Here is a 12,672-nt window from a genome sequence, read left to right as displayed (position 1 = left end):
TTAACGAGGGCAGTTGGGCTCAAAAGCAAGTGGCTGAGTGGCGAAGAGAATGAAGGGAACGCCCTTAGATACAAATCGTCTCTTTGGCCTAAGAATAGCACCAGTGATACCATTATGCAGATTTGAGGGCTTTAGACCATGTGGTGCACTGACCAAAACAACTTTGCACTGCTTAGCAGTATAAAGGGTAATGATCTTTGGACCGACAAGAGAAAAGTGACCGTCTTTATCAGTCTCATCCAACTTGTACTTGGTATTGTTGCATTGGAGCTTCACAACGGCACCTTCAATTTCAAAACAAAAGATGCATAAGATTGACATACGAATGAAAAAAGGACCAACAAATAGTGTATATACTAATTAAAAAAATAATGTATATAATTTTTCAAAAATAAATACTACGTAAAATATAAAAGACAAAAACATAAAACTACATATGCATATATTAATGTTGTTTAAGTTTAAAAACTAGAAACAGACCAAGAAGCGGTGTAGCTCCCTTGAGGGTGTCAAGACCACTACTCTTGCAAGATTTGACATAAACAACACCTCGAACAACCATGACGCTTCTAGGGATGGGAGTGGAACGCAATGGCGATGGTGAGTGAGCGGGAGGGTGGTGATGGTTTGGGGGTTTTGCAGGTACAATGGTAGATTGGTGGTGAGAGGAGGGAGCAGGAGATTGGTTGCGAGGGGACGGAGTAGGCGATTGGTGGTGAGGAGAGGGAGAAGGTGATGGTGAGTGATTGTGGTGGTGAGGGGAAGGAGAGGGTATTGGCGAGTGATGGTGGTGGTGAGGAGAACGAGCAGGAGATTGGTGGTGAGGGGAGGGAGCATGTGGTTGGTGGTGGGGGGAAGGAGGAGGAGATTGATGGTGACGGGAGGGAGCAGGTGATGGTGAGTGATATTGGTGGTGAGGTGAGGGAGCATGTAATTGGTGATAAGGGGAGGGAGAAGGTGATGGTGAGTGAAGGTGGTGGTTAGGGGAAGGCGTGGGAGATTGGTGGTGAAGGGAATGAGCATGTGATGGTTTGTGAAGAGTTTCAGACTCTTTAGAAAATGAATTGAAAGGGTTAATAAAATCGGAAATGTCACCCAATGCATCAAAAAGGTCTTCAGAAAATGCTGTGAAAGAGGTTAGTTGGAGTAAGAGTAGCAAAAATGCTAGAGCTTTGCCCATGTTTCTATGTAAGAGAAAACGACCTTGAAAGAGAATGATAGGAAGTGATTTTGGTGATGTGAGAGTGAGTCTGAGGGTTTGTTTATTTATAGGAGCTAATGCCTAAAATCATTCCTAAATTTATTCATGTGGTAGTAAACTAATTTTCGTAAAATAAATGTTTTTCTTTATTTCTATTTTTTAGTTAATGCCCACATTCATTGAGTTGTAATTGTATTTAAGGGAGAAATAAAATTGTTTCTTCATTTTTGTGTTTTAGTGCGAGATATAAGTAGCAATTTGGCAAAGGGGATGCAGAAATGTGGGAGAGACTAATATGAACCCATGAAGTTACAACGGACTGTATTCATCCAAAAAATGGGACGCTTGAAAGAAGCAGCGCATCCCTTTTTAATCAAAATATTAGTAATATTATTATTAACACTGATTAATGACATTCCAAAAAGAAAAGAGCATTTATCGTAATACTCTTACAAAAAGCTTGCCGTCCATCTGAGTCGCACAATGCTCGAGGAATTAGTCTCCGCAGTCGCGCGCAAAGGATACATTATTTACATCAAAAAAAAAAAGAAAAGCATTGCTACGTAGTGCAACTTGCACTTTAACAAAATTTGATGAACATTAAACCCACTTGTTATTCATTGGTAGTGCGGTAATACATAAATAGAACGAGGGCAAAATTGAAAATCTCTCAAGTAAGTATGTCTCGTACTATGCAACAATTTCCTTCCAAGAACTGAAAAAGAAAAGTAACGATCAGTGCAAAAGAAAATTCATTAAACCACCTCGACGTGTGTATCCTCTGTCAAATCCAAGCTATATATTTTTCAATTTTTTCATTATTAATTCTTGCAACAAAAGAAAAAAATCACGTCCTACTTCATTGGATTAAACAAATGACTCTTCACACCATTTTTGGGCCGACTTTTTTCCTTTTCAAAAATACTCTCAATTTTCATTACAAATAACAAATAGATAAGAATAAATTTAAATATTAAAACAAATGTAATAAACATGATATGATATCTGTTTTATCATTTACAAAGTGTAATAAACTAGATGAGTATATTTATACTTACTTTTTCATTATTTCAATTATGGTTAGTTTGGTTTGTTATAACTTGAAAGCAACAAACATTTATATTTTTAGTTTTAATCAAAATCAAAATTTCATTAAAAAAACCACCGTTCATAATTTTCAAAACTTAGCGCAATAAAATGAGCGGAAAGACGGACACGAATGCCCATCTTTTCGCTAGTTGAATACAAGTTTAATGAACTGTTTTTATTGTTTTGGTAAATAGATGAAATGGTAAAGTCATCATAAACTCACACACATAAAGTAGATGTGTCTGGGTTCGAACCTCGATCATGATGTCCGACGTAACAATTTCAATATTTTTATTAGTTGTGCTAGGACTTATGAGACAATGAACTTTTTTTTATTAATTATTTTCTATATTTAAAAAATTATAACAATTAAATATTATTTACCAAAAGGGTCGATAAAATAAAATAATTTTTTATCTAAAACAAGATCGTTTTATATTATTCCCTGTCTCCCATAATGACTGATTCAATTTAACTATGCATTATTCGTATAATATACTTTTACTATATTTTTTGTTAATATATTTTTTTTACAAATGTTAGTATATAAGATAGTATATAAGAATGCAGTCTACTTTACACCATCAACCATTAAAAATTAATATTTTTGACTCATCAACACAAATGAATTAAAATGGAAAAATACAAATCAATTCTTTAACAACCGTTTGGTCACTCCTTCCTTTATTTTCGGTATTGATTGGTAGCTATTGCCTCCCATGATTTTCTTATTTGCAGTTTCGACAATTTTATCCTCCCACGATTTTGTTCTTTGCAGTTTGAATAACTTTATCCCCCGTAACTTCATCCACGTGCACACATGCAAGTGTAAGCAAGATGAATAATTTTTTAATTAACTTACAAATCTAATAACAATGATGCAGGAATTTCTTCACTAATTGAAGAAATTTCACAAAAAATATAATTTGATGGCAAAGAACAAAATCATGGGAGGGAGAAGCTATCAATCAATACCGAAAATAAAGGAAGGTGTGAACAAAATTGGTTATTGGAGATTTGATTTGAATTTTTCCATTTTTAATTCACTTGTGATGATGTGTCAAAATTATTAATTTTAATAAAATATTATTTTAAATTTGAAATTAATTTACATAAATTTAAGTTATTTGATATATAAATCAGTATAAATTTAAAGTAACTTGTAATATTGTGTAGGTTTTGTAAAAAAAATATTTTATGGTTGTATTAAGATATTTGTGTTTACAAATATAGAGTATATATGTAATTTACAACTATATTTTATTTTAAATTAGTATATTTATCCTAACTAAGAAATTGTTTCAGCGGTTGAGTAGTTCAAATGGTTTGAGTTAAGGAATAAGGAGTTGGAGGTACTGGGGTCAAACTCAAAGGAATGAGTAAATATTAATCTAACAACTAATTAATAACATTTTTCATAAAAAAAATACAATTGCTTCAATCTCTCCAACATAATAATATTTGCACCAAGAATATATTACATTGACATTTGAATTTTAATATAAATTTTCTTTTAGAAACCTAATGTGTCTTTGATTCCTTTTTTTATTATTATATCTTTAAAATCTAAATAAAGATTAAATTTATTTATTTTTACGGATTATGAACTCGGTTGTGAGCTCTATATGTATGACCTTGGAACGATTATTAAAAAAATAATTTTTCCTTTGTAAAGAAAATCAATTTTTTTATTTAAAATAAAATAGAACATTGACACTGACATCGATACTGACATAGACACATCGAAATTTCAAATGTAAAATAAAATATATAGGACGTTGACGATGCAAAATATATATATATATATATATATATATATATATATATATATTTGTGTATGTGCGCGCGCGCACGCATGCGTATGTGTGTTTGAGAATCAAAATTTAGAAATGTATTTATAAAAAAAAATCTAAAACGAGCTGCATAACAATTTAGGTAATTTTATGTAAGTTATTTACTTATACAAAACAATATTTTTATTTTTCATAAAAAATAATATTTTTATTTGTAGCCTAATTCCTTAATTAAAAAAAAAAAAACTTATTTATATATGAAAGGCAAAAACAATGGCTTGGGCCACAAGAATAGAATTTGTGTGCCCATCAAGAATGAAAATTGCTCTATGGCCCCCTCAGTTTTTCTCAAAAGTCCATCAATTTATCGAAGAGTAACTTCCAATCTCATAAAACTTATTTCGAGATACAATCCGATAGACTTTTTTTTTTTTTGCATCGGAGATTATCTTTAAATCAACTTATTTCAGAGGTTGAGCAAGAGCAATTATTATCAAGGATCTGCTTGGAAAAACACACATAAACACAATATCATGACTCATAGCCATAAAAAGTCGATAATAGATTTCATCATACACCTATAAAATAACCATTCAAAAGCATTGGTGCAAAAAAAGTTGGATATATCAATGAATTTTCACAGAAACCGTTCAACTCAATAAGACAATTCAATAACCAACAAAATAAAATATTCCTTAAGTATCCTTAAAGTAATCTCAGCTTAATAAAGCTAAACTCAATTTCTTTATTCTAATGCATTAAATTTAAATTTCTGAAGTTCACTGAGGATTAGGTGGGCGACTGTTTGCAGAAGAAACCCTTGATCCCCATTCAAGCAACTCTTTGCTAGTGTCATCCTTGTGAACAATCACCTCAATGAAGCATAAACAATCCTTCTTTGGTCCTTTTGCTGTCTGAATTGCTTCAACAAGCTCCTCTTCACAAAAGACCTACCATAATCAAATATACAAATTAATTGATACATTATAAGCATTCCACCAACACTTCATATGAAAATGTGTCAGTGTCGCGTCCAGTGTTTGAGAAAATATTGTGTTTGATAGTTAATTGAGAAGCTTAATTACCTTAGTGGTCCAGCAATTTCTTTTGAAAATAAATCACACACTCACAGTGATTTTCATTTCAAATGTGATTTTACACAAAAAGATTTTTAACTACCAAAATTGTTATTGAGTTATTGATTTTGGAAATTGCATATTTTTGAAATTGCATATATTTTTTTTTTTTTTGTGGTGGCTGGTTGTGGTGGCTGGTTGAAATTGCATATATTTTTTTTTTTTTGTGGTGGCTGGGGTTTGAACCTCAGACCTTACATATATTATGCATTGTCCATACCAATTGAGCTAAGCTCCATACCAATTGAGCTAAGCTCGCGAGAACAGAAATTGCATATTTAATATAATAGTTAAGTATGTCATTTTTATATACATGCATACATAATACATTACGTGTCTTTTATAAAGGCATAATATGTACTCCCTCCGGTCTCAAATGTAAGAAACTTTTCACTTTTTTGGTTCATTCAATAAATGATGTATGTGGTCTATAATAAAGACCACATACATCATTTATTGAATGAATCTAAAAAGTGAAAAGTTTCTTACATTTGAGACCGGAGGGAGTATATGTTTTGGCATGACTATATATGTTTTGGCATGATTGAATTATACTATTGGCATAATTCAGATAGATATGTTTTGGCATGCATGTTACTATCTTTCAATGCACCATCATTTTCCAACGGTCAGCATATCTGAATCACGGCCAGCATTTTGATTCTTTTCAATAGCACTTTCTGTAAAAAGAATTGGCAACAACTATTTCTTTTGAAAAGTAGCGTTGTTTCAAAAACATCTTTTTAGTCTCTATATATACAATTGAGATCAGAACACAAACTTAACATTCTGATTACATCTTTCAATCTCAATTGTTATATTCAATATCACCTGATTTCTCAAACTTTCATCAACTTGCTTTGAAAACTTTGTCCACATTTTTAACATTCATAAAGAAGTTTTCTGAGCACTAAGTTCTTACTATTAATGTGATATTGATCAAAGCATAACAGCCAATCGGCCATACATTCATTATTCTTCAATTGATTTTGTAAAAACCTTCTCACCATTGTTGGTGGAATCATTGTAAAAGATAGTGGGGTGCTATCTTGGTGTGTAGAGAAATATTGTTAGAGGGCCTTGGGATTAAGGTTGCTTTGTAACAAAGATTCTTTACATAGTGAATTCCTTCGCGAGGTGTGAAGGGAGTGGATGTACCCTGAGGTTTAGAGGGGAACCACTATAATTATCAACAACGCTAAACTAAGAAAAATTAACCAATATTCCTAAAAACCTAATTCAAACCCCCCCCCCCCCAAGTTACAATCTGAACTGACATATATGTATGACCCAGGAACGATTGTTAAAAAAATTATTTTTCTTTTGTAAAGAAAATCAAATTTTTAATGTAAAATAAGATAGGACATTGACACTGACATAGACACATCGAAATTTCTAATGTAAAACTATAGGACATTGACGATGCAACATATATATATATGTGTGTGTGTGTGTGTGTGTGTGTGTGTGCACGCGCGCACGCATGCGTATGTGTGTTTGAGAATCAAAATTTAGAAATTTATTTATAAAAAAAAAAAAAATCTAAAACGGGCTGCATAACAAATTTAGGTAATTTTATGTAAGTTATTTACTTATACAAAACAATATATTTATTGTTCATAAAAAATAATATTTTTATTTCTAGCCTAATTCCTTAATTAAAAAAAAAACTTATTTATATATGAAAGGCTAAAACAATGGCTTGGGCCACAAGAATAGAATTTGTATGCCCATCAAGAATGAAAATTGCTCTATGGCCCGCTCAGTTTTTCTCAAAAGTCCATCAATTTATCGAAGAGTAACTTGCAATCTCATAAAACTTATTTCGAGATACAATCCGATAGACTTTTTTTTTTTTTTTTTGCATCGGAGATTATCTTTAAATCAACTTATTTCAGAGGTTGAGCAAGAGCAATTATTATCAAGGATCTACTTGGAAAAACACACCTGATCCAACACTAAACACAATATCATGACTCATAGCCATAAAAAAGTAGATAATAGATTTCATCATACAACTATAAAATAACCATTCAAAAGCATTGGTGCAAAAAAAGTTGGATATATCAATGAATTTTCACAGAAACCGTTCAACTCAATCAAACAATTCAATAACCAACAAAATAAAATATCCCTCAAGTATCCTTAAAGTAATCTCAGCTTAATAAAGCTAGACTCAATTTCTTTATTCTAATGCATTAAATTTAAATTTCTGAAGTTCACTGAGGATTAGGAGGACGGCTGTTTGCAGAAGAAACCCTTGATCCCCATTCAAGCAACTCTTTGCTAGTGTCATCCTTGTGAACAATCACCTCAATGAAGCATAAGCAATCTTTCTTTGGTCCTGTTGCTGTCTGAATTGCTTCAACAAGCTCCTCTTCACAAAAGACCTACCATAATCAAATATATAAATTATTAGATACATTATCAGCATTTTGCCGACACTTCATATGAAAATGAGTCAGTGTCGCGTCCGGTGTTTGAGAAAGAATTGTGTTTCATATTTAACAACAGTGAGGTTTTGAGAAGAATGAAGCATGTTAATTCAAAAGATTAATTACCTTAGTGGTCCAGCAATTTCCTTGACCATTGTGGATAGCATCAACCAAGCCAGTGTAATTCCAGTTCTTGATAACATTGTATGGTCCATCATGGATTTCAACTTCAATAGTGTATCCGCCATTGTTAATCAAGAAGATTATGGTCTTCTGTCCACATCTCAGCATTGTGGACACATCCTGTGCTGTCACCTACATATAATTTAGAAAACATAATAGAAACAGTTTAATCGGTTAAGTATTATTAAGTAGAAGCTTAGGAGAAAAAATGTGCTAGGAAAATTTGGAAACTGTATATAAAAATTATTAGTGATTGAAAATTATTATAAGTAGAGTTATGATGTGCAAGACAAACCTGGAAACTTCCATCACCAATGCAAGCAATCACTCGCTTCTCCGGAACAGCTTGAGCATATCCGAGAGTTGCACCAACAGACCATCCAATTGAACCATATTGCATCTGGAACTCATAACTGTAAACAAGTCCTTTTTATCAAAATATGCTACGAAAACAATAAAATAACAAGATTTTGAAAAGAAAAAAATGTGATCGCGACTTTTAGTGAAAAATCGAAGTTTTTGATGCCTATGTGACCTCAATGCAACTGCAATTAAGGTCACATAAGCGGTCAGCTGCATTTAACTACAATTTGGAATATCAAAGATCGCAATATAGACGTGAATTAAAAAATTTATGACCAATACCAAAAATCAAATTCTAGAAGCTATTACTTACCCACATCCTTTTGGCAATTTCAGCTTTTGGCAGTTAAACCATGAGTCCCCTGTCTCGGCAATAACAGCAGTTTCACTCGACAACATATTCTGAATATGTTGAAAAAGAACATTAACCCTCAAAGGCTCTCTAGGTTCAGATTTCAAAGGCAAACCTTCAGGAACAAAAATCCTGAAATAATTCTCATAAGCAGTATTATTCCTCTTAAGGCGCTTTGCGAGCGCGCTAAGAAAATCCTTCATCAAAACACATCCAAATGTAGGACCATCTCCAATCACAACCCTATCAGGCTGAACAATAATCGCTTTTTCTTTCTTCAAAAGAAGCGAGTAACCAACAGAACTGTAATCATTGAAAATAGGTCCAGCAAATAGGTATGCATCAGCCGATTCCACAATCTCGGCACAAAATGCAGTGCTCACAGCACCCCAAAACGTTCCAATGAAATGTTTGTGATCCTCAGGAATTAGTCCTTTAGCAGATGGCATGACGGAATATGGATAAGCACTTTTATCAGCTAGCTCGATAAAAGCTTCACATGCTTTTGCTACTCTTAGTTTCGGACCGGCTACTAGTACTGGTTTCACTGCTTTGTTGAGAAACTCCGCAGCTGCTTCCACTGCTGCCTCCAATCCCATTGGATTACTCAATCTGTCAAAAGTTATTATTGGATTTAAGATTTAAACCAAGTCAAAAATGAAATTAAGAATATCAAATAAATATAAATAAATTATGAGTAAAATCTTACTTTGGAGACAAGGAAAATGGAACAGGTTCACGGCTGAAAGTAGGGTGAGGAATGGATGCTAAGTTACAGCTTATGCTTATGTAAACAGGTTTGCTTTCTTTCAGTGCTGTTGAGATTGCAGTGTCAATCATTTCATGTGCATCTTCCAAGTTGTTGACCACAGCCTATAATCAAACCAAGTACAAATAAGCCATTTTAACACAGTCAATCAATGAAGTTCACATGAATCACATCCAAAAAAATGCAGATTTATGAGAAGAAAGGAAAAAAACATCAGAAAACATTAGCACCAAATAGTAAACCAAATCTTATCAAATATGGACACCATGCAATGTTTAACTTTTATACTTAGCAAAATTAACCTTGAAAATATTGATTTTACTTTCTGAATTCATATTTAAGGACCAAATTATAATAAGACAGATTTGGTATACTTAACACTAACAACTTATATACACATGCCAACCATATTATAATATTATTTCTGAAAGTCCAATTATAATATTACAATAATATAACAAAATATTGTTGATATTATAATATTTGTTTTGAAAGTCAAATTATAATTTTACAATAATATAATAAAATAATATTGAATGCACATAGAAAAATATAATGTAGCAATATCAAGAATCACAAGATAACTTGCAACCGAACCTATACTTGAAAACTTTTTATACAATTAATATAACTTTATATCACTGACACGTGAGATCAAACATGTGTTATCATATTCATGTCCAACAACACAACAATAATACATATTAGGCTTAATTGCACTTTTGGCCCCTATCTTTCCAAAACTTGCGGTTACAGCCCCCTAACTAATTTAAATACAAAACAGCCCCCTAAGTATTAAATATTTGGCAGTTTTAGCAATTAAGCCTACATATTATATAGTTGCACTAAATCACTTCAATTTTATAAAACTATTATTATCAGGGTCCACCTATGCCAGTGTCACTATTTTTTTTCAAATCTTATAAGTAAAAGTTGCTTTGCATATAAAAAATACATTTTAATACCTATACTAGCTAAGGCCTAAAAATAAAAAATAAAAAAATAAAAATAGGAAAGAGAGATTGAGTTGAGATTTGGACCTGGTAGCAAGTAACAGTCTGGAAACACCTAAGTTCCTGGCTAAAATCAGGCAAACCAATAGTATGATGAAGAATTCTATTAGTCCCAAAATCATTAGAATTAGGCCCACCAACAATACAAATCACTGGTAAATTCTCACTATAAGCACCAGCAATAGCATTAATCACGCTTAACCCACCAACAGTAAATGTAACAACACAAGCTCCCACACCCCTAGACCTTGCATAACCATCAGCAGCATATCCAGCATTCAGTTCGTTACAGCAACCGACGTTTTTCAGCTTCGGTTCAGCGATCAGGTGGTCGAGCAAGGTCAGGTTAAAGTCACCGGGGACGGTGAAGATGTCGGTGATACCGACTTCCACTAGTCGCCGTGCTAGGTGGCTGCCTAGGGTTGATTCAGATGAAGCTAGGGATTGGGTTGAAGGGGATTTTTGGATTGTGGAAACAGTGCCGTTTGATGAAGGTGTTGTTATTATGTCGTTGCATGGTGATTTGCATGATTCGAGGGATCCTAGGTTTGTGTCCATGTTGAAAAAAATGAGAGAGAGAAAGTTTTTTGATGTGTTTGAGGTTTTGAAAGATGTTTTTGTTTGTGTCTGTGAGTGAGATTTGACTTGAAGATGGAGAGAATTTATAGTAGGGAGATTTATTGTTTACTTGGGAGAGAGGTTAAAAAAAATAACTTGGGAGAGAGGTAACATTAATATGAGAGATTGTGGGTCATAATACAAGGTGCGGTTTTCTGTTTTTGCTAATTATTGAGGTTATTTTTTTAAGCAAATTATTATTGAGAAACATGTTACTAGCATTTTTCTACTACAATTGGGTTTTTTCTAGAAGTTTATCTAAATTCTTGCTTCCTAAGACACTTTAAATCAAAATAATTACAAATTAAATCAAAATAATTACAAATTAATATAGTCTTTTTTTTAAATAACAAATTAATATAGTACTTTTTTTAGGGGAAATTAATATAGTACTTGTTGATCAAGTTACTAGACAAAATCATTTTGCACGACATATTGTGTTCAAAAAACATATTATTTTTTTGTGATTTTGTTTTGATTTTGCTCTGTCGCGTTATTGAAAGATTAATACATTGGAAAAGAACACTACATGTTCAACACGTCGCTTATTTTTTCCTTAAAAAATTGCTTATTTTAATAATCCATTTGGGTTGGTCGGATTACTTTGAATTGAGATGTTGAATAGTGCTTTTTTTAAAGGTCTCAAGTTCGATTTTTGATAGTGTTAATTTTGGTGGACTAATTTATCTTTTTCGAAAAAAATCACTTATTTTTATATAAAATTAAAGGCATTTCTTTCATAAATATTAAACGTTAAAACAAAGGTAAACCATAAATTTTACATTACATTGAGATATAAAAATAAATTAATTTGACTCTTTCGAACTCGTGATTTGAATTCAAACTTATATTTTAATTCCTTTAATTGGAATTGTTGGTTTATTAAAAAGATAGGGAAAATACGCTGCATTATAAAATTTGTATGTCTTATATGGTTTTTAGATTAATGACTAGTGAAGTTTTTTGTTCATGAAAAATGTTTAGTGAAGTTGTGATCACTTATATATTAAATATTTATTTAATTTATTGATTCATGCACCATAAATAATAGTATAATATCAAAACCTGATATAAAACTCATAGATATAATTTAAAATCCTAAACGATAACACTTTAAAGTGATCAAATAATGATCAAAAATTTATTCAAAAATATACCAGAAAGCATGTGGTTCATACATTCTTTCCATTTATTCAAAAACATAACATAAAGCATGTGGTTCGTACATACTTTCAAAATCACTGACGATTAGCCATGTGGTTAATACATTATTTCGAAGTAGGAAATACCCTACCACAACAGATACACTCCAAATATTTTGGTGGTTTTGGTGGTTCACATGTCTTCTTATGATTAGCACAAGAAATCATAGATGAGCATAATTGACCACATTGATTGCAACGTGTGTCAATTTCACATTGCATCATTCGATGGGCATTCAAAGCACCGACACTTCCGAAGGTCCTACCACATTCAAAGCAAACATGAATCGTCATGGATAATTCATAAGCAAAAATACTAAGAAGCAAGGACCAGACGATTTGCCGGCATACAATTTGTATCAAATATATAGCAAATATATCGTCAAAAGTTTTTATATTAAATTGACTGAAATAAATATTTTTCTAAACAAAATTAATACTAAGCAAGGACTGGACGATTTGCCGGCATACAATTTGTATCAAATATATAGCAAATATACCGTCAAAAGTTTTTATAT

The 12,672-nt window shown here is 32.1% G+C and overlaps 2 protein-coding genes across 3 annotated transcripts; both read right to left on the bottom strand.

The window, feature by feature from the left end:
* On the bottom strand, positions 1–1,180 carry LOC146926456 (uncharacterized). Its single transcript, XM_085706911.1, has 2 exons — positions 481–1,180; positions 1–284 (listed from the first exon to the last, which is right to left on the bottom strand). The coding sequence occupies exons 1-2, from the start codon at positions 1,178–1,180 to the stop codon at positions 1–3; spliced, it is 984 nt and encodes a 327-aa protein (XP_085563037.1).
* Positions 1,181–4,685: 3,505 nt separating this feature from the next.
* Positions 4,686–10,969, bottom strand: LOC146926455 (pyruvate decarboxylase 2-like). 2 transcript variants are annotated; one of them, XM_085758811.1, is made up of 6 exons: positions 10,362–10,969; positions 9,262–9,425; positions 8,514–9,164; positions 8,133–8,250; positions 7,781–7,969; positions 4,686–5,033 (listed from the first exon to the last, which is right to left on the bottom strand). In XM_085758811.1, exons 1-6 carry the CDS (start codon positions 10,890–10,892, stop codon positions 4,863–4,865), a joined length of 1,824 nt encoding a protein of 607 aa, XP_085614937.1. In that variant the 5' UTR covers positions 10,893–10,969; the 3' UTR covers positions 4,686–4,862. The 2 variants fall into 2 exon arrangements, with proteins under 2 accessions (XP_085614937.1, XP_085614936.1); XM_085758810.1 differs by lacking the exon at positions 4,686–5,033 and adding an exon at positions 7,262–7,609.
* Positions 10,970–12,672: the final 1,703 nt, after the last annotated feature.

The sequence above is a fragment of the Medicago sativa genome, chromosome 4 (genome assembly GCF_051527215.1).
Source record: "Medicago sativa cultivar Bolivia chromosome 4, Bolivia_mono, whole genome shotgun sequence".
In the NCBI taxonomy this organism is placed as follows: Eukaryota; Viridiplantae; Streptophyta; class Magnoliopsida; order Fabales; family Fabaceae; genus Medicago; species Medicago sativa.
Note: the sequence above shows the minus strand (reverse complement) of the source record. Positions and strands in the feature narration are given on the sequence as shown.

Excerpts from the sequence above, each read along its gene's own strand:
- LOC146926456 (XM_085706911.1), bottom strand. The coding sequence starts at position 1,180 with ATGGGCAAAGCTCTAGCATTTTTGCTACTCTTACTCCAACTAACCTCT. Across the intron at positions 285-480 it reads GGGAGCTACACCGCTTCTTG|GTGCCGTTGTGAAGCTCCAA; the intron begins GTCTGTTTCTAG and ends TTGAAATTGAAG.
- LOC146926455 (XM_085758811.1), bottom strand. The coding sequence starts at position 10,892 with ATGGACACAAACCTAGGATCCCTCGAATCATGCAAATCACCATGCAAC. Across the intron at positions 9,426-10,361 it reads AGACTGTTACTTGCTACCAG|GCTGTGGTCAACAACTTGGA; the intron begins GTCCAAATCTCA and ends GTTTGATTATAG. Across the intron at positions 9,165-9,261 it reads CCATTTTCCTTGTCTCCAAA|ATTGAGTAATCCAATGGGAT; the intron begins GTAAGATTTTAC and ends AACTTTTGACAG.